Source organism: Cornus florida, unplaced genomic scaffold (genome assembly GCF_030987335.1).
Source record: "Cornus florida cultivar Cherokee Brave unplaced genomic scaffold, ASM3098733v1 CherokeeBrave_3.0.0_Hap2_Chr06, whole genome shotgun sequence".
In the NCBI taxonomy this organism is placed as follows: domain Eukaryota; kingdom Viridiplantae; phylum Streptophyta; class Magnoliopsida; order Cornales; family Cornaceae; genus Cornus; species Cornus florida.
Window position 1 is genome coordinate 87,299,635 of NW_026775576.1, and position 25,080 is coordinate 87,324,714.

The 25,080-nt window shown below is 34.2% G+C and overlaps 3 protein-coding genes across 4 annotated transcripts; 1 reads left to right on the forward strand and 2 right to left on the reverse strand.

Annotated features, from left to right (window-relative positions):
- The first annotated feature begins 1,611 nt into the window (after positions 1 to 1,611).
- On the forward strand, positions 1,612 to 8,913 carry LOC132312615 (uncharacterized). 2 transcript variants are annotated; one of them, XM_059811043.1, is made up of 5 exons: positions 1,612 to 2,003; positions 5,195 to 5,456; positions 5,566 to 5,762; positions 6,453 to 6,640; positions 8,339 to 8,632. In XM_059811043.1, the coding sequence occupies exons 1-5, from the start codon at positions 1,909 to 1,911 to the stop codon at positions 8,491 to 8,493; spliced, it is 897 nt and encodes a 298-aa protein (XP_059667026.1). In that variant the 5' UTR covers positions 1,612 to 1,908; the 3' UTR covers positions 8,494 to 8,632. The 2 variants fall into 2 exon arrangements, with proteins under 2 accessions (XP_059667026.1, XP_059667025.1); XM_059811042.1 differs by having other exon boundaries at positions 1,616 to 2,003; positions 8,346 to 8,913.
- An 862-nt stretch (positions 8,914 to 9,775) lies between these two features.
- LOC132314995 (dehydration-responsive element-binding protein 1B-like) lies at positions 9,776 to 10,810 on the reverse strand. Its single transcript, XM_059813754.1, has one exon. It carries the CDS (start codon positions 10,739 to 10,741, stop codon positions 10,028 to 10,030), a length of 714 nt encoding a protein of 237 aa, XP_059669737.1. The 5' UTR covers positions 10,742 to 10,810; the 3' UTR covers positions 9,776 to 10,027.
- Positions 10,811 to 20,493: 9,683 nt separating this feature from the next.
- Positions 20,494 to 21,578, reverse strand: LOC132314996 (ethylene-responsive transcription factor ERF027-like). Its single transcript, XM_059813755.1, has one exon. It carries the CDS (start codon positions 21,555 to 21,557, stop codon positions 20,856 to 20,858), a length of 702 nt encoding a protein of 233 aa, XP_059669738.1. The 5' UTR covers positions 21,558 to 21,578; the 3' UTR covers positions 20,494 to 20,855.
- Between the last annotated feature and the right edge of the window lie 3,502 nt (positions 21,579 to 25,080).

Here is a 25,080-nt window from a genome sequence, read left to right on the forward strand (position 1 = left end):
AGTTTTATTTTTTGAAAAAGAAAAAAATTATTAGTTTTCTATTTTGTAACAATACTTACGTACTCATCCGTGATTCCTACTACTGCTAACGTGATTCAATTATGAATGTACACATAGTTTATGATTGCAAAATTAGAGGCCGGTGACTGAATTTATTCCAAAAACAAAATTATTATCGATTTTATTTATTTATTTTTGTAATCACATATCATGTATACATTTGTGATTAAATCACATCAATAATTATTAGGATGACATACTTATTTTTTGTTCCGAAATTGTAGTGTCTTGTCTGATTTTGTAAATGTACTACTCATCAGTGAGTAAATATGGTCCTATATTCCTACATTCTCATTTTTTTTTTTCTTCTAACATTTTATATATAAAAAAAAAAAATCATGGCTCTCCATTTCATTAATTTTCTTTTCCTTCTATTTCTTTCCACCAAACCAAGCCAAAAAGTTCAATTGCTATCTATGAAAAAAAAAAAAAAAAAAAAAATTAGGTGTAGCTTTCATTCATGAGTTTTTATTTATTTATTTTATTTTATTGACAATAAATATATTTACACCACTTTTGTTTCTATAAAAACTTAAACTCTCGACTTTTTACTTTTAAAGATAAAGATGACCTTTTTAATTCTTGACAAAATTAATTTGCATACAATACGTATATTATAAGCATACGTAATGAAACACTTCCAATTCGTTAAATTCGGATAGTGTTTTGCATCCCTGGAGTGGAAATGGCTGAAACCTAAAAGCACATGCCTGACACCCCATATCTCTTGAATCATGAAATAAAAAATTAGGGTGTAAAATGTAAGCCTCACCTCCACACATACATACATTACATATATTCTACCTCTAAATCTAATCATTTAAAAACAAAAATAATGCATATATGCAATTTAATAAATCTATATGCATTTTGTGTGGGTGTGTGTATAGACAAGTCAATGATGATATTTAAATGGATTTTTTTTTTTTTTTTCAAATAAAGAAAATAAATTTGTAAGCAAATAAAATAGCTAGAATTATTTACAACTATATTTTCTCATATTGTCATTTGTTAACATGTTTCATTGCATGAAAATATCAAATATAAAGTCAGAGCGAATGCATTTAACAATTGAATTATAGTTCTGAATTTTCAATCAAAAAATTTATTATATACATAACATAGCTACGATTAATCAATGTGTTGCTGATATCTTTTAATAATATATTAATATATATTTTTTTTAATAAAAAAAATCTGAATTGAATTGTTTCATGAAGTGATAATGGTCTATGTAACAATTAAATTAAAATGTGAATATCACAAGGATTCATTAGGAAAAAAAATTAATAGAGAAAGAAGAAGAAGCAATAATTGGAGTTGACATAAATCAATTGTCAATAATGTGAAAGTAGTTGCTTAATAATCATTAAATAATAATTATTTAAGATATAAATATAAAATATGTTGAAAGGTTATTATGGTAAAAAGATGAGGCGGAGGAAGTCCACGTGTTTATTCGTGAAGCGGCCCCAGAGAGTGTCATTCACGAGATTCTGGTTTCTACTCACCCCGTTGTCCCCACTCTCACTCCTCAAACCACCACCACCACAAAAAATAATCTCCTCCTTCTCAAGCTCATCACTTCGATTCTCTCTCAGTCGCTTTCACGTCTCTCATCGATTTCAAATATATATATATATATATATATATAATATTATATTATATATACGGTAACATATGTATTTATACAGATAGGTTCAGGAGTTGAGTTTTGTTATGTAAATCAATCATCTTCCATACACGATAGCTATTTCGAGTTCTCTCTCTCAGATTCATGAAAGATTTTCGTCGATTACATCTTTTCATGAACTTTCGATACCTCTCTTTTTCCAGTTGCTGAATCTGATGGCACAATGTCAATTGATTGTGTTCTTCGTTGTGCTCTCGTGTCTCGTTGGTGTGCTCAACGCAAGTGCCGGTGAAGTTGATCCGATTTACAAGTAAGCTCTGTTTAGTTATTTATTTTTTTAATTTTCTTCTAATTATTCATTAATTTCGACGTGTTGATGAATTTAGAGTTCAATAAATAGTTGATTGATGTGTTGTCTTCCACTAGAATAGTATACTTTGTTTCGTGATTTGTGGTTTAAATTTACTGTTATTCTTCTGCTTGATTTGGACTTGAATTGACATCTGGATTTTCCGTTGAGCTCCGTTTGGTTGCTGAGAAAGTCTAGGAAAAGGAAAATAAGCTGATTTTTATTATTGTTTGGGACTCTGGAGAACAAAGAAGACCCAACTGAGCTTAAACTAACTACGTTTCTTTCGTTGACTTGAATTTTATTGTTAATTATTTTTTATTGGGGAAAATCAAAGATAAATTGAAACTTAGTGTTTAAGAGTTTACTAGCTGGCATGATATTTGTACAAGATCTAATTTAGCTTACGGAAACTTCCTGTGTATATTATTGACAAAGGGGACCTTGAGAGGTAGGATAAGGTTCTAATTGTATGTTTGAGAGGTAGGATAAGGTTAAGTTTGTTATAAACATTTTAACCTTTACCTGGAATTTCGCATGATTACAATTTATGCAAATCATCCTTATTAAAGATTCGTATTTTAGGCAAAGCTGAATCCTTCTTAGAATTTTTGCATTTCCTTCTCTTGGATCTTCAAAATCATGACCTGGAGATGTTTGTGGAAGAAAGGGCTCTCTAGTCTGACTTAGATGGTTGAAAATGCATATTTTACTGTTCTTAGTTGCTTCCATGGCAATAAATTCTTGAAGAGATGCCCCCACCCCTCCCTCCTATTTGCTTCTTTATATTTATTTATTTATTTTTGTAACTTTAATTGGCTTAGATAATTCTCATATCTTTTGTGATTGCTAAAATATTGGTTGAAAAAGGTATTCCTAACTGTAATTTTCTCTAACATTCATAATAAAAGCCATGATCATTTTCGACATGTAAAATATAAGCATATTGCATGTAATATTAGAATCACAATAAAAGTAATGTAAGGCCTTGACTGATGCCAACCTAACCATAGATCTGGAAAAGATTTATCAATATTCCAAGCCCCATACCTGAAAAGCTTGTCTAATGATTCTAATCCATTGGTTGGTTTGGGTGGAATCATATGTGAGTTGTAAATTTTTCTTTTAGTATGTACAACCCTCCAAATCCTAGCCAATAATAATAAATAAATAAATAAATAAAATCTCCAAATCCTTGCAACAAAAAATAATGTATGCAAGAATGCCACTTGCTGTTATAATATAATGTACTAAATTACTTGTAATCTTAGGGTTTCTAGAAAAGTGTTGCTGGAGGAAAAGAGAGAAATAGGGATTACTTATGTACTTTGGTGGTTTTTTTTACTTTTTTCTTGACAAGGAAAAAATCTTATTGAGTAATTTGGCTTCCTCAGGTATATCAGAACTTTTAATCAATGGCTATTGCTCAGTTTTTCATCTGAACAAAGCTCCACCCTTTTATGACAATGTCTAGTGAAAAATGGCCCTTTTAGGATGAAGACTTCAAAAAGCCAACTATATTATAATCTTACATGCAACCTCTGATTAAGATCTCTTTGGTGGGAATGCTTAAGCATACAACTTGATTCCACATGTTGACTGGGATTAGATTTAAAGATAATTAAATTGTTCCACAAGCCTTTGAGAGGAAGGATGATGAATTGATCGTGCCAATATATCAACTGATCATAAGTTGAACCAGTTGGGCTTGGATATTGTGCAGAGGTTATATGGTGGGCTTGCAGCACAATTGAAATTATGGATCGAGGATATGACTGGATTGCTTATGAGCATACTGACTATCTCCTCTCACTCCAAGTCTAGAGATGCAAAAGGATTGAAAAGGACGTGTGACATTTCTGACATTGTAAAATTAGTTAGATCGCGTTCACTTTTTCAGCTCCTTTAAATCTTGTTCATGGGAAATTTCATTTGCATAACAAGAAAACATGAAACCACCCCTTTCCCCGTTACCCCTTTCTCGCTTCAGGAATCCCTGTTAATCTCATTATTGTTTTTGTTATTCTATCATCTTATATGTCATCTAACTTCTCTTTATTTATTTATTTTTTCTTTTAAACTCTATTGTGGATCATTCTCTTCACAAGGCAAGAACCCCATCAATAAAAACCTAGTATGTAGTGAAAGGCTGAAAGCTTGACGACTTTGCCCAAGAGTGAGTGGAAAAGGGAAGGATGAGGGGAATAAACAGGGATTTTGAATGTGGTCGTGAATTTCTATATAATAAAATTGAATGCGAGCAATTTGTTCACATTTTTGTATTGGTAAAGGAAAATGCACAATAGTCTTCCCAAGTTCTCTGATTCCCAGGCTGACTTGACTTGCAGTTTCTGTTAAGCTTTGTAAACTAAAAGAATATATGTCGCAGATTAGATTCAAGAAAGGGGATACGACCGACATACGAGGCTCTACGTGAGAGTTCACAAGACCCCAAACTAGAGCTAGAGGGAGGTGAATATGTCTCAAAAGCTAAAGTAACTAATTTTAACAATAATTCAAATTTGACCAATTTTGGTAATTAAATATCAGCGCATCCATCAAATAATTACTAGTAGTGCAAAAATATAAAGAGCATACACCACAAGAGAACACCAACTTTTGTGTGAAAAGTCCCATGGGAAAAAACCATGGGATCTAGTCCGGCAGATCAATTCATTACAGAAGAAAGGGAAGTGCAACCCTAGGTATCAGATTATAAACCCTAGAATCACCTTAGATGTAGACTCATACCAGTTGTTCCTTCTCAGACATATTATTGTCAATCTACCTCCTTAATAAAAGACTATTCATCTTGTGATTGATCCCCTCTGCTAGTCGTCCAAGCTTGCAGGTTTTATGATTTGAATCATGTTAACCTCCTTGAAACACTCGAATTGTCGACGAATAACACTCGATAACAATCAGCATCGAGATATTATGATGATTATAGATATGCCATTGCTGATTTTTTGAATTTTCCAATTTGCCCCTGGATTGAGGTAAACTCAACTAACTTTGAAAAATATATACAAACTGAAATCAATAATACAGACTGTTTTGTATTGACCGAACAAAGACATGCAGATAGATTTGTTTTTCACTGTCCCTATGTACCTATTGCTTTTGATGTATCAAATATGTTGGTTTGCCAGGGCTTGTGTTGAGCAATGTGAGAAGACAGGATGTGTTGGGGACAAATGCTTCCAGCATTGTAAATTCTCTTCTGATGGAAAAGCTATTGATGGTCTATGGTATCTGCAAGAACCACTTTATCTGCAGTGGAAACAGTGGGACTGCCGCAGTGACTGCCAATACCACTGTATGCTTGCTAGGGAGGAGGAAAGAGAGAAACTCGGTGACAGCCCAGTGAAGTATCATGGGAAATGGCCATTTCGGCGTGTTTTTGGAATACAGGTTCTTACATGTTCTTTATGGGCAATAAGTTCTCTATACTAGAGTAATCTGTTATTCAGTTGCTCATACAGTTTGCGCCTACTAATTTTAAAAACATCCATGTTCTTAGGAACCTGTTTCTGTGGCTCTTTCTGCCCTCAATCTCGCTATGCAATTTCATGGTTGGGTGTCCTTTTTCATCCTTGTTTACTACAAATTGCCTTTAAGGCCAAATAGAAAGACATATTATGAGTACACTGGCTTGTGGCATATCTACGGGATCTTATCATTGAATGCTTGGTTCTGGAGTGCTGTTTTCCACAGTCGGTAAGCAATCCTTTCCTTTGTGCGTAATTTTTTTTTTTTTTTTTCTTTAAAAGAAAATATATATCCAGAGCTGATGCCCATGCTGTTGTATCTGGAGTGTAGATCTGGAAGCAAGCTGAAGGTTTTTTTTTTTTGGAAGAAACTGCTTTAACATTAATATTTTTACTCAAACATGTAATATATAATTCATTTGAGAATTTATAAATGTACTTAAATTTCAAGAATCGGAGAGCAGACCCTTATATTTCACAAAAGGGTTAGCTCCTATATGGGAGTGTGGGACACAGGTTATTAGAGATACTATAATGCACATGCCCCTTATACTGCTTTTGGTAACAAAGCTTTCCACTTTGTGAAAAACAATGCTAAAGGTTATATCTGGTTCCAGTCGTATCCTCTTAGCACTTCTCGTGGGCAGGTCAAGCACTGAATAATGGCCTATGTACTGTTATGGTTGTGTATGCTGTTTTGTTGCTGATTTGACTCCACTGTGCATGCCATTGACTTCAATGAGAGTGCCAACCTTGCTACTTGTTGCCCAACAATGAAATAAACCCAGTCTGGTTCTTCTCTTAGAACCCGTAGTCTGTTATGAGGAGTCAGCCAAATTTGTTTGCTTTATGTTTTCGCATTTTATTGCTGGTTTATGTTTCTCTTTAGTATGACATTATGTAGCTAATTTACTTGCAGAAATGTGGGTTTGACAGAGAGGCTAGACTATTCATCTGCTGTAGCATTACTTGGTTTTTCCCTTATTCTGGCTATATTGCGAGCTTTCAATGTAAGGGATGAGGCTTCCAGGGTAATGGTTTCAGCTCCACTGGTAGCATTTGTGACAACCCATATCTTGTATTTGAACTTCTATAAACTCGACTATGGTAAGCCTACTCTTTCACTTTCCACTTTTTGAAGAAAAATCAGAATGAGAAAGATATTTTCTTTTAAAAACTAGCGGCATGACAACTCCTATTTATAATCTCGCTGATAATAGCAGCTTTTACATGGCATAGCATATCAAACATTTTTATGGGCTCAAACTCATCATAGTTGCACATTCATATGTCTCGAAAGTTCGGAGTTTCAACTTCTTTTCTTTCTTTCTTTTTTTCTTTCCCCTGAATGGGATGGTTGACTTAGGAAAGCCTTTCTCCAATGCCTAACCCTGTCATTTTGCTTGGTCTAGAAATATCTTTTCAAATCTCAGGTCATGTCTTTTTTCATTGGCACTGTATTTTAAACCCTTAGTGTTTTTTCCCTTTTTCCCTTTTTCCTTTTTCCTTTTTCCTTAATAGTGTAGTCCTTGATTTCATTACAAATGGTCAATCAGCCTCAGTTGACCATCTATCATGAATAAATTCATTTTACTTCAGTAATCATGCCCATGCCAGTTGTTGGTTCAAGCCTCAACATTTTTTTTTTTTTTTTGTTGATATGCTCTGCTAAATGATACGTAGAAAAATATTGTCATAATGGAATCAGAGATCCTGAAAAATGGTTTTCTGTATCAATCGTTTTACCCTAATCTTATATCCCCTTTATTCTGTTTTTAGCATAAAACAAATTTTCCTTGTCATACAAGAAATTATCTTAATATCTTATAGTATTTTCTGTTTTTAATTTTCCTTCTTTCAAGTCCGCAAATGCACTGCTTAAAGTTTAGTGAGTAGGCAAAACCCAAGACTTGAATGCTTTCATGGTTTTGTTAAATTTTTTTTTTTTTTGTGGTTTTAGTTATGGTTAATCTTGTTAATTGATTTCTTTAGTAATCATTGTCATGATTTAGTCTGTAAATACAAGTTGTATTTACTCCTGTTACCAAGTTCAATTAACACTTTAGTTAAGACTGCCACATTGAACTTGATAATCCAGCACTTCACCTTACCCAGGCGATGTGGGATTGTGCAACCTGTAATGGGCCCAACGTCCCTGTTGGCCACACTTCCAGCTGGGTTCCGGCTCTGATACCATTTGTAACAGTCCACTCCACCACATGATATGATATTGTCCATTTTGGACCCGAGCCCGCACGGTTTTGTTTTTGGGTTCTATCGCACTAGGCCTCATTCAATTTGGAGATAGTACTAGCACATATAAGCACATATCCTTCACCTTACCTAGACGATGAGGTTGGGCAACATGTATCTCGCCCAATGTCTCGCACCCACCGACATCACACTTGCCCACATAGGTTGTCACACACACACACACTCTCTCTCTCTCTCTCTCTCTCTCTCTCTCCCCCTCTCTTGTAAATATTGGGAAAGTTCTATAAAATAAAGGCACATTGCTTGGTGCACTGTTAATAGCTTAACTCCTAAGTATAGTAATGCGGCTTTTAGTTTAAGGCAATCTCTTTGTTCAATTAAAATGCTAAATGATAAGGTCTGCAATACTCTAACAATATAATTTGTGAGCCTATCAAAAGATTTGGAAAAGAAAAAATGTTCCCAGAGAAGTGTATGGGCATGCTGGAAAGTTTTATTTTGTCAGTCTATGAGCCTAAGCTTCCTTCTTTATTATTTGTGTATCACTTGAATGATGCTTTCATGGACGTAACCTGACATGAGTTTCACAAGTTTTCAGGTTTGAACGCCAAAGTATGCATGGCCATGGGCATAGTTCAGCTTCTTTTTTGGGCTGTTTGGGCTGGTGTTACTCGACATCCTTCGCGTTGGAAGTTGTGGGCGGCGGTGGTTGGAGGTGGTCTTACCATGCTCTTGGAAATGTATGACTTTCCACCCTATAGGGGATTTGTAGATGCTCATGCTCTTTTGCATTCCACCGCCATACCTCTCACCTTCCTTTGGTGGAGCTTCATCTGTGATGACGCTGAGTTCAGAACGTCAACCCTCATCAAGAAAGCTAAATAGCATATGCTGATCTTAAGCACACCCTAATTGGAGAGGGAATCAAGCTCACCTCACTCCTTTGTTAATCCATCAAAACACCTCTCTTTTTTTCCCGCGTGTTTGCATTTCTCTGAAATGTTTATGGAGGCGGGTTCCTTTGTTTCTATTTCAAATCAGGAAAATTGTTTCATTTTTATTTTTTCCCCAATATAATTGGTGGATAGAATTATGTGTTCGTGTTCTTTTTTATTTTGAGTGAATGTTGTTGATTTGATCTATAATCCGAGTCTTGCTTAGTTGAACTATGGGTTTGCTCTGTTTGAAATTTTTGCACAAACCAAACCACATACTGTAGTGAATAGTGTGTTGATTCTGCACAAGTGCGTGATGTATAATCTCAATTCATTTTCGCTGGGGAAGTGTTTTAAATCTTGTGAAGACTACTCTCAAAACAGTCAATTCATTTGACTACTGATGATTAGGGATATAAATCGCGACACCCTCGTCCCAATTGTGCACCATTGTAAGCTTTATATGCAAAGGCATTGGGTGTGTGAGTTGCTTCAACCATACAGGGTGAGAGTTGCTTCAACCATACAGGAAGGTGATTCGGAGCTGATAAACCCGCAGCGAAACCCGCCGGCGAATGTGAGCTACGATCACAATCTGGGAGTCCATTGTTGCCGGCATTATTAATATTACTCCCTTCTCTCTCTTTATGGCTATGATAGCATAGTTACTTTGGGCAGGTCATAACCTAATCAAGTAATAATTTCTATTTATGTTTGGATAAACAGGAGAGAGAATTAAATAAAAGATAGTCATTCTTCTTAGGATCAGGAGAGAAGAGAAAAAGAAGGAATTAGGACTTGAATGAAATAATAAATCTATATTATCAAAATACCATTATATTTTTTGTTCATATCTTCTCAATTTTAGAGAGATAACAAATGAGGGATAGGGAGGGATAGCTGTGCCTCTCTATCCTCTTTTTTTTCTCCATTTAAGTCACCCAAACAATATTTACAATTTTGACCATATTTACATAAGTTCCACAGGAGTCTCGACAGTTACCAAGGTTTTAACGTCAAATCATAGCTTCAAACTGGGGTGTTTCTCACACCCAAATGTTATATTTATACAACTTGGGGCCAAAGAATAAAATTCTTAAAAGACCAGTTTAATTTTTATACTGTACAATTTAATAGAAGGAAAGTACACTTATATTCTTCCAGCACACAATAAAACTCACTCAAAGTCCATTTCTATTTTTCTTTTTTCTCTCAAACCTTTTCAATTAAGAGTACTTTTTTAGAATATTCCTATGACCTCACCGTACTATAGTAAAAAAAATAAGCACGGACTATAACTTCTCTACTCACTACGGTGGACTACACTAAATATAAGTACATCATATCAAACTGAATAGCTCCATAAGGACACGTCTGCACCAACCTCCACGTCATCCTCATCCATCAAATTTCCTACACAGCCCGGTGGAGGTGGAGGTGGAGGTGGAGGTAGCATCAACCCTTCTGCCATATTTGCAAGCAATCCGGGCATACCGAAAACCGCCTCCTCATCCATAAAAAACACTTGTTCCGGCAATGACATTGTCTCTTCTGGCCTTGCTTTGCCGACGCAAACCCCGTCACACTCTGGTGGCCGGAAAGCTTCCGCCGCCTCCGCCGCCGCCTTCTGAATGTCCTTTGCATTGGTGGATGCCGGAACGGGCAGCCGCCACGCTGAGTCAGCAAAATTAAGACAAGCGGACCGGCCCTTCAGCGCCATTGCCGCCACGTCGTGGGCCCGCGCCGCCATCTCTGCTGTGGGGAACGTCCCCAGCCATATCCTCGACTTCTTGTTGGGCTCACGCACCTCGCAGACCCACTTACCGGAGTTCCTCTGCCGCACACCCCAGAACGTCGGGTGCCGAGTCTCCCGGAACTTCTTCCGCCCAGCGCGCTTCTTGGGATGACTCGACGCCAATGGAACCTCCTCGTCGGAAAAATTGGCACGGCTGTTGCTGCCACCGTCAGACACAGGCGATGATTCCGGCAAGTGGAGTGAATAGAAATCTGACCCACAAGGAAGTGGGTCGGAAATAGAGTAGTTTGAGAACATGTCCATAGATGATAACTGATAAGTAGAGTAGTAGCTAGTTTAAGAGTAAGAGAGTAGGTGTGTGTGAAAACTTGTTTGAATTACACATAGTGATAGTGTGTATAATATATAGTAGGAGTATATATAGTATTATGAAATGTGAGTTAACGATTTGACAAGGCATACACGGAATGGTGATAAGTAGCCAGCTGGGACGCCCACGGTTACTAGAAGTGGGGATTGATGAAATACCAGCTGTTGTGGCCCCCAAGTTTTGGGCTAATATTGGTTCAACACGTGTTCAACGAGATGACTTGGCAAGTGGATATTAAAAAAAATTAGTATGTTGACTGAGTATATGGATTTGTTTGTATTATTATATATGTATCCATCAATTAATTTTTTATTCATTGTACAAGTCGCAGCTGTCACAGTCAAAGTCACTGGATTTACTTTCCAGAATATACATTAAATTTCTTCTATTTCTGCTACTGTAGTACGAGCAGACAAATTCCTCGGCGATTATATCACTAAGCAAATACTTTTTAAATTTGCAACCAGACCCCCAAAATTTTGTAACTTTGTTTTTTATTCCATTTTATATATCACAGAAAGCTCATGGATACGGTTCAAACCGTGATTCAGTCCAAAATAAATCCAATTCGTTCAAATCATTTTAGTTTTGAAGAGATATGGGTATTGTTATAGTTTCATTATTTTTAAAATTGTTTGGCTTGATTATCGATTGCGAATAAAAATTCAATCCAATCTAATTCATGCGAATTATTTTAGTTTTGAAGAGATATGGGCTTTGATATATTTTCATTATTTTTGAAATTCTTCGTATTGATTTGATTTTTGATTGAGGACAAAAATCCAATCCAACCCAAATTGATTTGTTGTATTTATCGGTCTACATTGGGCTTTATGTGATTGAATTTCCAATGAGCAAGTTGTCATTTATTTTATTTTATTTTATTTTTGTTAAAAATTAACTTTTTTCCCCACATATCCATTTAATATTCTTTTTTTATTAATTTTTCTTATTCTTTTGACGATTATTTTCGTTATCAAGAGAAACCTAATCTATGTAACCAATCCGATCCAATCTAATTTTCGTGTGGTTCAGATTGGATTTGTGTTTGATTCTCACTTTGGTTCCATTTCATTCTTTTTTATAAAACTATTAGGATCAAATTGATTTTAATTTTATAAATAAATCCAAACAATCCAATCTAATCCAATTTGTGTGCAGCTTTAATTGAAAGTTCAATTAATCCAAGTAATAAGCCGATTGCCTAACACTAAAGAAATTTTATAAAAAATCCAAATGAAAGAGGCAAATGGCACCATCAGCCGATCGCCTAGCACTTAGAAAATGTTATCAGAAGTCTATGTGAAAGAGGCAAATAGTACCATTAACCAATCTCATAGCACTTGGGAAATTTTACAAAAATTCCAAATAAAAGAGGCAAGTGGCACCATTAGTCTATTGCCCAAAACTAAGGAAATTCTACATTGATTGTGTTGTTTGTTCAATTGAAGAAAGATCAAAACAAATCTGTTTCACTTGCAATTATACTAAAAATAAGTGTATAAGGATTTAGTTTGTTTAGATAAAATTATTATGGAATTTTCTTCTATGCATAAATTGAAAACAGTAAAAATTTAGAAGGTTCCTTTGCTCCTACCTCCATCGTTGTTACTTACACCACCGATTATTACCACAGTTCCACCAAATTCACCAATTAGCCATTACTTCACTGTCACCAACACCTTCAACCACTCACACAGTCCATTCACACGGTGCCACCAAAATCTGTCATCACTTATCAAAGGCTGTGTCTCAGAATAAAATATACAGAGATATTGAATTTTATTTGTATTAAAATGCATAATTTGATTTCTTGGTTTAGCGCTTAACACAAAAACACAATAAACATTTTAAAATATAAATGTGCTTGGTAACCGTTGAGTACCACTCAAAGCCAATAATTATGCGATTGGTTTCTATGTTGCCCTTCTCCTTTTTTATGGAATCATGTTGCATTTTTTTCCCTCGTTAGGTTGCCAATGGATTTTTGCTTTTAATTTACTCCAATGTCTCCAAAGTTTTCAGCTGACATTTAACAAAATAATATGAATACAAATAATTTTTATTTTTATTTTTATTTTTATTTTTATTTTTTTTTATCTCTCTCTCCCAAATAATATGAATACAAATAATATTTAACAAAATATAAATATAATATACAATTATGCACTATATCACTTTAAGTTTATAATCAATCTTTAATCCTTTTCACCTTGCTATGATATAACCTACCATAAATAAAAATGAAATGATTTATGCCGTGAATTCTAATATCATTTTCATAAGTCATTCAATCTATAATGTTTCATTTCATTTGATAGCCAATTTTACAACACAAATTTATATTTGTGCTTGATTTACATGAAAAGATTTTACATATAACCTCCGTTTGTTTTAAAGTAAAATATTTTTCAACAAAAAGATTTTCCTTTTTTAGGTAAAATATTTTTTATTTTTGCTTTTTCTGTGTTTAACAAAGGTGTAGGTCGAGATTGAAATCGAGTCCATCGGGTAGGACATATAAAATAACTTGTCGAAAATTAATGAGTAAGTTATTTTTTTTAAGTTTCAATATTTTTTTTCTCCGTAAATATTTTACAACAAACAGAGCCGTAATAGTTGGATGAAAACACGTTAAGTTTTGAACATCTCCTTGCAAACAAATGTGTCAATATATCAATTATAGATTAAGTAATTTCATTAAGGTTGTAAATTTTGCTTTCAATATATCAATTATAGATTAAGGAATTTCATTAAGGTTGTAAATTGTGCTTGACTAAATATAAAAAAATTTAATCCAACTACAACCCAACTTTTCATCTACCCAAACAACTGAACTTGAAGCAAACCAAAAGTGTTCAAATTTTAAATCAGGGCTTGAGTTAGAATAGTCAAGTAAAAATTAAAATGATAATGGATTCCATCGGTAATATATTATTCCTATAGTTAAATTCTTTCCTACGTACCATCTTTAATTTACAAATGTTATGTTTTGTTTTTTGAATTTTTATGATCAGTTTTGACATTAATATCCATTGTTAAATTGATATATTTCTTTTAGTAAAATTTATTATTTTATATATTCGTGTATATTATATACATGGTACCTTCCTTTAAAACAATATAATGTGCATAAGATATTAAAGGTAAAAAATGTAATAAAACATTTATATTTCAACTTATGCATTAATTTAACAAACAATCTTCCATTGTTTAAAATTAGACAGTATCAAACAAGTTATCAAATTAATACATTTAACAATTAAAATTTACTACTTAAAATTTTTAGTTTTATCAAATAATACTTAAATACTAAATACTGAAATTTTAAATGATTTTTGTTAATTGATTTTTTTTATTTTAAATAATTATAAAAATTCAACATTGATAAATGAAGTCATTAAAATTACTAAGTTATTTTCAATGATATTTATTTTTTCAAGTAATATTCAAATTACATAATTAAATGTGATTAATTGAATAAATAATTAATTTTTAAATAAAATTAAATGTCGAAGTGAACGTAAAAGAAAAACGAACGAGTCCACGATTTTGAGCAGAGGGGAAGAGAATGTAAAAATCGGCTACCAATTTAAAGCATTCCAGAATGTTCGTAGAAGCCGCGTTAGTGAGTCAAGTACAAGTGACGTGACCCCAACAAAACAAAACATCATTTTCTGATGCTGACATCACAATCATGAACCGGTGATCAGCACACGGGTTGACAGTTAATTAACTTCTAAGAACCGGTGGTTTTCCCGCGCAAACGCGTGGACCACGTGCTGAATTGAAACCTCTAGGTTGTTATGGCCCCCACTTCTGGCTTGTTATTTTCCCGAATTCCCACCAGTTGTTGTTGTTGTTGTTAGTTGCAAAAAGGAAGTTAGTGAGGAAAGTAGGCGTGTCCACATCATGACTGCTTCTTCTTCTTCTTCTTCTTCTTCTTCGTACGGACATATATGATCTCCAATTCCGTGTTTTTCTAGTTAATTTTCTTTCTCATTTTACTGCTGTCCAAACAGAAAATTGGTGGGTCGGGTTGGTTATAATGGTGGAGGTGACCACCTGATATGGTCCTCAGTCTTTTTATTACGGCTTGAAAAAATCAAAATAAAAAAATGGACCATGTTATGATCTATATTATTGGTCCCCCGTCTAGAAGTGAAGACTAGGGTTTGGACCAGTGAGTGAGGGGGACAAACGGGAAAATAATGGTTAGGCTTAGTCATGGATGTTGTCATGTTGATCAGTGACACAGAGCTTAAGGCTTTTGAGTGATTTGACAAAAGCTCAAATTATAATTTTAATTCTTGACGACCTTGAAATATACAGGTGATTTTGAAATCTTAGGTGGTCAGATTTATTGGTTTTTTTTTTTTTTTTTTTTTTTTTTTTTTGTCATGTCAATACTTACGACACCATACTACTATGATATATTTGAACTTATTATTTATGACTTATCATTTCAAATATTTGTTGAACTAATTTATTTATTAATAAAATTTTCAAAAGAAAAATGATAATGATCATGAATGATTTTAATGTGAGTTAGCAGCTAAGTGTAATTTAAAAATAAATTTTTAGAAGACAAAATAAGAAAAGAGAGAGAAACCAACCTTACAGCAAAGGAGAAGTTTGTGTGTGTGTGTGTCACGTGTATGTGTGAAGATCAGGACGTGTAAGTGTCGATTGACACTGTGAACCACACGCTATGGAGTAACGTAATGATTACTCAAAACTTCCAAGCATCAATTCATAGTTTTTTATTAGTGAGAACAGATGCTTTGTTGCAGAGAATGGAGATCTTTATGGGATTCATGTGCCTAGGAAAATTACATGGAGTAGGGCGTCCACTGTGAGGCTCAGTGGACGGGTGTAGGCCTGTGAGAGGTAAAGCTCTGAGGCAAGTTACCTGTTCACAATTTTTACATTGTTTGGGTGTGTTACACGTAGATTTAATACTCTTCTATAATAAAGCGTTTTAAATCTGTGATAATCGTCAACTCATCAGAATTCTGGAGTTAAATGAGTAACCTCCTGAAAAGTCTCTGGTTCAGACAATATTGTGAGGGTATTGTGAGGACAGTTACATCCAACCATGCACATTTAATGTTAATCTCTTAGGATGGAGCATATTAGAAAGGGCGCGTGCCTCCTTCCCTTGCTTCAACTTACTATATATAGGTATATATTTTTGCTATATACATATACTTATATGATTATTTTAAATAGTGCTCCCTTAAAATTTTTAAATTCCTCTAATTTCCTTTGAGAAAAAAAAAAAAAAAAAAAAGTTACATATATCCCCCTTCTTCAAGTACACCATATATTTTTCCTTTTCTATTTTTTTTTTTTTTTTTTTTGTATAATTATGTTTTGTTTCATTTTTTTCAATTAAATTATTATTAATCAATATTTTGATTCTTATATTTGTAAGTATATATTTTTTTCTTGTTTGCCTTTTGATTTTTTTTCAATAAATGTATTATGTCCCCTCTGAAATAAAATTCTCACTCCGCCCTTGGATAAGGCCTACAAGAGAGTTATAATGAACTTACGTAAGAAGAAATAAAAATATTGTTGTAGCATCGTTCATGATGCATATTTAAGAATTTATTTCATGGTGTGTATCGTTCCTTTTTGGGTTAAGTGCAAAAAAATCCCCTAATATATAGACTTTGTGCAAAATTAGTCCCTACTTTTTGAAAATGTGCATGTAAGTCCACAAAATTCAAAAAATGTGCCGAATTAGTCCATCTGACCACCTTTTTACAAAAAGTAAAACTGAAAACCCCATTTTACCCTTTTATTTCCCATTTTGCCCCTCATCCATTTGTGCATATAAGGGCCTCACCAATTGTGCATATAAGGACCCCCGCCCCTAAACCCAATTCATATCTCTCTCTCTCTCTCTTTCCATGTCTGCTTCAATTCTTTTTTTCCTCTATTAGTTTCTCCATATCTGCTTCAATTCTTTTTTTTCCTCTGTTAATTTTTTTATTTCTTCATTTCTTTCTTTATCCATAACTGCACACTATTTATATTATTAATTGTCTCAGAATTTTTTTTTCATTTACTCCAAAACATGCCATCATCTTCAAGCTCAAGAAGCCATTGTTACCCATATGGGAGGTCAGTGAAAGAATATTATTGTAAATCTGGAGTTAAAAGTCCTTTGAAGGTGCCATCTACCCAACGAAATCCTGGTAGAAGGTTTTACTGATCTTTCACCGACTTTATAACAACACAATCGATCTTTCACCGACTTTACAACTCTTGCAAGTTATCTTCAACCGATCAACAAACAAATACAAAGATTCAATCGATTTGGAGAACAAATACACATGAAAACGGGTTAGGGTTTCATAACACTAAGGAATTTAGAGTCGGCCTCTATTGTACACAATGCAGACTTAGGGCCAGTTTGGGAGGAAAGTAATGGAAGGAAAAGAAAAGAAAGGTAATGGAAGGAGATGGGATTTTGTGTTTGGGGTGAAATATGAGAAAGAAAAGAAAGGAAACAAAGAGGAACAAAGGGATTCAATAAAGGTTGCATATCAGTTTTTGTTATCCTCCCAAAATTGGGAGGAAACGAGGGAAACAGAAAGAAAGGGCAACATATTATACTAAAATTTTGTAACCACCAACATTGCCCAAATTGATTAGTTGATTTAGACCCAAAAAAAAAAAAAAAGGCGAATCCGAACTGGAACAGCGGCTAAAGCTTGCGAAGGGCGAAGGGCGAACCAAACTAGAACAACGAGCGATGGAAATTGAAAGATATGGGTTTTGATTTTTTGAACAATCTGAAATGATATGCCGATATGGGTTTTGAGCTTTTGATTCTTGCAAATAGATAGATAAACTAAAATATATAGGTTTTGAACTTCTGATTCTTGTAGTTTGCAGTTGTAGAGAGAGAAAGAGAGAGAGAGGGGACAAGTTTAGAGTTGAGAACGAGAATAGCAAGGAGGTGGAGGCTGAAACGTTTTGCCCTAAAACCCATCATCCATGGGCCTAATGATATATGGTGTGCATATATATATATATGAAAATTTTATTTATATTTTAAAATATGAAAGGACATGTTTAGTTTTAGATTTAATTATATTCAGGTTTAGGTTATCCCTATTTTATACAATTTGAGGTTAATTTTATCTTTCTGCCAAACAAACCCCATTTTATACAAATTTGAACAAAAGGGTCATTTTATATGACCTGTATTTATAATTATTAATTTATTCAATTGAAGTGAGGGTATTATCGTCATTTTACACCACCCAATGACCTGCTCGTACCAAATTGATAATATAGGGTTTTTTTTTTTTTTTTTTTTTTTTTTATCACACAAGGATTAATATGCACTATATTGACAGTAGAGGAGAGTTTTTTGCACTTAACCACTCTTTTTTTATAAAGTTCAAAGTTCAAGTAAATACATATCACCAACATATCCTGAATGTAGCTCCAACCATTCGAGAAGAGTGATCATAGCATCTATTATTATTATATAATCTATGAATCATCATGAGTTTCTCTCTCTCTGGTTTGGTCTTTTTTGGGTAATTCCAAAGATCAATTATGCCGAATGATTTCCTCATTGTACCAGAAATTGGAAAAGATATATATATATATACCTGGGACTTTTTATTCATTAAGATATGAGAAATTGTAGTTTTTAAGAAAGTGATCTAGAAAGCCTCTTTCTCCTTTTGGGAATAGTATTGTCTCTTTCTTTTCCAATTTCTGGTACAATGAGGAAATCATTCGGTATATATATATATATATATGTGTTGTCTCTCTATTTTGTCTTGTGCCACTTTCGGAAACAGTCGATTCCCAAATAAAATAACATCTCATTTTCACATGCAATCCGACAGAACTAAAGCCTCTTCTATAAATTTATGTACTTAAATTATGTGTATTTGACTTGGTTGTCAAGACACTCGATCACCTATTACCATTATGAGAAACTTTGTATATTCTAATGTAATGGACCATCTCTTTTCTTTTCTGTATTATAATACTCTTCAAAGATAATATAGTCTTCCTCTTATGGAATTAAAGCGGAATCATTAAAACATCAACCATTATTACCACCTCTTTCACTACAATTTTATACTACTATCTATCTATGTACTGCTAAGTTGACATAGCCTCAACGCAACGATTAATTTGTTCTAATGTGATTTGAAATTTATAAATTTAAAATCAGAATCCCAACGTTTTTAAACTTTAAAATAATGAGAGTCTTGTACATTGAGTTAACCATTTTATTCATATAGTGCTAAGTTATATCTCACGACCTTGATATTGTAAAATGATATTCATTCGCAAATTTACGATGTAGTTATAGGAAGATACTGTATATATTTATTAGAGTTTAAATAGAAGTGTGACATTATAAACTTGCAAAGGGACATTAACTAACTGAAGGAAGGAAAAGTATGATGTTTTATAGTTAAAACTTCTAGTATTAATTAGTATGAGTAAATTCTCTTTTCTCTTTCTCTTCTCAATTTTCAATAGTGTGATTTCTTTATGTTCATCTAGGAAAGAGCAATTGATGGAGTGGTCCCCAGCAGGCTTGATTCAAAACAGGAAAGAAGTAAAAGGAGGCCCACCAGTTCAATTGGTTGATTCTTATATATATATTCGGGTGAAAATGATGATCAAACATTCGATCTTCTTCCATTTTAGTAAAACTTTTAAAGATTTCACTTTATAATAAGGAATCTAATTTGGAACAATCCTACTTTCTAGACAATTTTCTATGTTAAAGCAGCCAAAAGGACCGCAAACATCTTTGAAGATTGATGGGCCACTGCAAGTTTGAAGGCAGACTTTCACTATTGCTATGTTTGGTTGTAGAATGTGGAGGGGATCTGTGCCTTGCTCCTGCAGCGTAGATTGTTAGTATAACACACAATATTGTAATGATGTAAACGTAAAAAAAAAAAATAATAAATAAATAAATAAAAAATTACTGTATAAGTGATTTAACATATATAGTTGTTGCATAAGTGATATGAGTAATTTCATAAGTAATGTAGTGGGAAAAAATAAACAAGTTATAAGATGATCAAATGTTCTTTGGTTCAATGGTATAATTTTTCCATCCTAAAAAAGAAAGAGAGAATTCAAGCCTGGACGTGAACAAAAAAAAAAAAAAAGTGTAGTTTAGCATTCGAAAAAAGAAAAAGAAAAGTGAGAAGTTGAAATTGATAAGTTTGATCAATCCTCCCTGTAAAATATTTCCATTTAGTTACTTTAGGTATTAAATGTCATCGATCACATGAGGTTTTAACCATTTGATTTGTGTGGATAGGTATTTTATTTTAGCACTCTTCTTGCTCCCACTTTGAAAGGTCTTAATCAAGTCCATGGCAGCACATTAAGTATGTTCAGTCAGATGATGTATATTGAACAACTGTCCAGTCTGTTCAAGATCATTAATTGAACCGGCATCTGCCAGTTTCAAGTTAATTAGTTTCTAAGTTAATGAGCTTCGATTAGTAATATTTGAGTTGGAGAGGTAAGTAAAATTCTTTAGTCGAAAATATTTGATTGGTCATAAGAGATAACAAAGTCGAGGATCTCACCTTATATTTGGCATTCATTGACAAATTAAGTAACCTTCTTTTTCACGATAGTGACATGGATTGATGAGGTTATGCAAATGCCATTTGTTCTAAATCAAACTCGGTCTCTGCGGACTAAACACATTAAACTTAATCAAATCAAAATACACAAAGGTTTAACTAAAAATTATGCATGTAGCAGTAGCTTCACAATCCAATATAGTGTTCACAATCTCAAAGCTTTCAAATGACTTGATAACTCACTAACTAGAATCCAATCAAAGCCAATCAGCTTCAAAATTCAAATACATACAGCGAAGCTGAAAAAAAATAATAATAAAAAAGAGTACAATCCAAATATGGTAAAATCTAGTGATGTTATCACACCAGTCTGCTTCTGTTATATATATATATATATATATATATATATCATTCTCTTCAAGGCATGGTTGAAGACTTACCCTTTTCAACCATAGCTCCAAAGACTTTCTCCATCTGAATTTTCCGGAGAGTCATCCGATGGTGTAGACTTCATCCTTGGCGGGCTCACCAGCATTCCTTCCGCCATGTCCACTAGCAAATTGGGCATATTGAAAAATGTTTCCTCATCGATAAATTCATTGCCGGCCTTACCAGTACTCGACGACATGTCCTCTTTTTCCGGAACAGGGGTCTCCGGCGGCTTCGGCTGCCTAGCTGCAGCGGCAGCAGCCGCCGCAGCACGAATATCGCTTGCTGACGAACACGCTGGGACGAGATAAGAAAGAGCGGAATCCGGGAAGTTGAGGGTAGCGTCGGGGCCTTTGAGTGCCAGCGCCGCCACATCATAAGCGGCAGCCGCCATTTCGGGTGTCGGGTACGTCCCCAGCCATATACGCGTAGTTTTACGCGGCTCCCGGATCTCCGACACCCATTTGCCGCTCCGGCTCCGGATTCCGTGATACTTCGGGTGTCTGCCGGACGAAGCGCCTCCTCCGGACGGCGAAGCAATGGTGGCTTTAGGGGGTTGAGGTGGTTTTGGTGATGGGTTTTGAGGACTGGGTGTTGTTTGGTCGTCTTGAATAATGACAGAAAGGGGTGAGTCAGATGGATTGGGAGGGCCTAAAACTAATGGGTGGTAGTTTGGTGGTTGGTCAGATTGGCGCACGTTAGCAGGAGGATTATTCATATTCCATGCACAAACACAAAGGGTTTTAGTTTGGGTGAAGCAATTTTTGTGTACTTTGTGGTGGCTTTTTAAGGGAAAACCAAACGAATGGCTAAAGCGTGGCCAAGTCGCGGACCCCTCCTTTTGTGGGCCATACTCTTGTCTAACCATTTTAAGTATGAATTGGTATTTGGTGGAAAGTCCTCTCAAACATTAGGCTACAGTGCGCACACGTATTAGGCGCAAGCTAGCAATTAGCTGTTTACTCCTTTTTGACAACTTTATTAAGTAGAAACTTTGGTTATCAACTTTTTATTTATTTATTTAGGTCAGATATTTTTTAAAGTATGGACCCCACGGTCCCTATACTCCGTACTTGTTTATTTGGCTGAGGAAGTGACACATGTCACACATATACCATGTGGGAAATTATTCAATGGGACTTATGTACCCACGATTTTAAAATTTGGTCATTGTTTTGATAATTACATTGAATAATAAACATCATTATGGTATTTGTCAATCCCTAACTTTCCGCATATGAAAAATTGTGACAAGTCATCATATAAGTTGACTCAATTTGTACTCAATCTTGCCCGATTGAACCCACCTAACACACTTACCAAATATTCGGTGGCTTGGTTAGGCTAAGCAATTTTTTTGAAGAAATATTGTCCTACATGTTTAATTCATCAAAGTATCATACAAAGTCCAAATAATTTCAAGCCAATTTGTCTCACCAAAACTAATAGAGCCAAAGATGCGTGACGGAGATGAACTTTAAGTTTACGTGGTGCCCTCTATTTGGATCCAAAAATGAAGAGTCGAATTTATATCAAAATGTATGGGTATCACTTGATGCTTTAAATTAGAACTTACGTAAGTCCCATCTGAAAGTATCATGAAATATCTTACTGAATGTTTTTGGTTTTTGTCCTGTCCTTCACTTTGAACCAAACATAACACAAAAAAATAAGGACAAATTACACTAACTTTTTTTTTAATTTTGTCAGTATAGAGACTTTTCATTTTATTTGTCCAATTACACAAATCTTTACTCTCAGAACTTTAGATTGGATGGTGTTAACTATTATATTATTGTGTAATTACATTTATGTTTTTATTATATATATTTTATTTTATTTCAAAATTTTAAAGACCAAAATACCCATCTATATTTATTATTATTTTTCAAGTCAGAAAAAAAAAATAAAAAATAGATTACTTTCTGTTCTTTTTATTTTCTAATCTGTCTCCTCTTTACGGCAACCATTTTTTTCGGTAGCTTCCATATTTGCTAACAACCAAGGGCGGAGGGAGGGGTGGGCGAAGGTGGGTTTCAGCCTTCAGCCCATCCCAAAAAATAAAAAATTTATTTTTACTATACTGCTTTCAGCCCAGTCCAAAAAAAAAAAAAATTAGCCCACTCAAAATTAGTCCAATCCTAAATTAGTCCACCCTAATTAGCAATCCTGGATCCGCCCTTGGTAACAACCATCACCTTGTTTGTGGATTCAAATGCATAAAGATCTTCTTCTCAAAATAGAATTAGTAAAGATAGCAAGTGAACTTATTGATAGTAAGAGGATAAGGTTTGGTCCATTTTACTTGTAAATTTAAGATCATCAAAGAAACTCCTCTAACAAGCTGTCTTTACAATATCCCATTATGTTCTGCTCTTCTAGAATCTACTGAAACCCTCCCCAAATTTCTTAGAATCACCTACAATTGTCGCAATAAAACAAAAAATTTGCACCTTTTTAACCACTAAATTCACCCCATCAATCCACATAAGAACAAGGCCACCAGGTTTACCAACTGGATCAACCCAAATCATATGATCAAAAACCACTTGTCTCGTTACTTTTTCCAAAACTTTTTTTTATTATTATTTCTCCCAAAAGGAATCTAAAGCATAATTTGTTGATAAATATGGATGTGCAATATGATTGATATGATTACAAAACCACCAAATCGCATGGGCTTCTCTTCAAGCTCTCTCTCAGTTGGGTCTCTTAATGAACAAGTGCTGTCCCTCTCTTATATATTTATATATATTTATGTGTGTGTGTATAGCTCTGTATTATAATTGTCCTTTTGAGTTTATAAGTCAATGATAGTATTATAAATTTACAGTGATTATTGAGGTTAAAAATGTCATTTTAGGTATTAATAGGGTAAAATTGCATTTGTACTGATTTTTTCTAACGGACATAAGCCTAAACCGTTAGTTGTTTAACAGCAGGGGAGGTCGGTGTTATCAATATATAAAATTCAAGGGAGGTCAGTGTTATTTGGCAAACAAGAAAGGAGGTTAGCGTATGATGACGAAACTTCAGAAGGTATCAGTATAATTATCCCCAAAAATAACGCATCAAAACTCTTATTTAAGTCTTAACTATATTTAATTTAAAATATTGTTATTTTATTTAATTTTTTTTAAAATATATATATTTATGATATGAAAAGTAAAAACAGTTGCATTTTCAAGTCCTTTGAAAAGAGATACCCCACAACGAACGTCTTAGTCCGGGGACACCTTCCGAGAAAAAAAGAAATTGGTTCGGGGCCAACACAGGCTTGGCCTTTTCATTTACACAGAGTCGTACATTTGATGGACCAACGTTGTCAATTTCACAACACAATCTCATGTGACCTGCACTATTAATTTTCCTGCGGAGGCCATGGGCCCCCATTACGAACCAATTGGGCCTGCTCTCTCTCTCTCTCTCTCTGTCACACACACTGTCACACACACAAACACAACTGCCACAGCTCAAAATTTTATTATCTGAATACGAACGAACACATGAAGATTTAGAGTTACGAAAAGGACCCAACACACAACAAGCCAGTCTCTCTCTCTCTCCATCAAAACCTTTTAACATTTTTTTTTTCATAATTGATACTCACACACACTTATTTTTTTTTAGATTTAAACTCCTGACCTCCTTTTGAGAAGTAAGAGGCTGATATTACTAAGCCACTGACCCGTTGATAAACCTTTTAACATTTATACTCACAATTGACACCAGAAACTCTAATTTTCAAGTATTTTCCATTTCAACCCCACCCCTCCAATTCTACTTGCAACCAGACCCTTTAACCACCATGGGTTTGCATCCACAATTGTTGAAACCCATCTGAAATTTGATTTCGGCTTTTAAGTGAGCAAAAAAAGCAGAGTGTTACATTTCTTCGTTTACTTTTCTGCCGTGTTTGAATTTGTAGCGCCCCCTTCCTAACATTTACTCAGACTACACTTTGTGGTGCTGCCTTACCAAGGGAGGACAATTAATTGTCTGTCTAAAGCAAATTGCACCACAGAAAATTTGAGATTGAAATGCATAAAGTCAAGAAAATTTCACACACATGGAAAGTTTTTAAAAATAACAAAGTAGGAAATCTATTTGGCTTATTTGTGCTCCTAGCCTTCTTTGGGTGCTCTGAAGGGTTCATAAAATCATTGACTACATCACTTTGTCTCTGGATTTTTATTTTTATTTTTTGAAAACTAAGGTGATTGTAAAAATATATGTACATA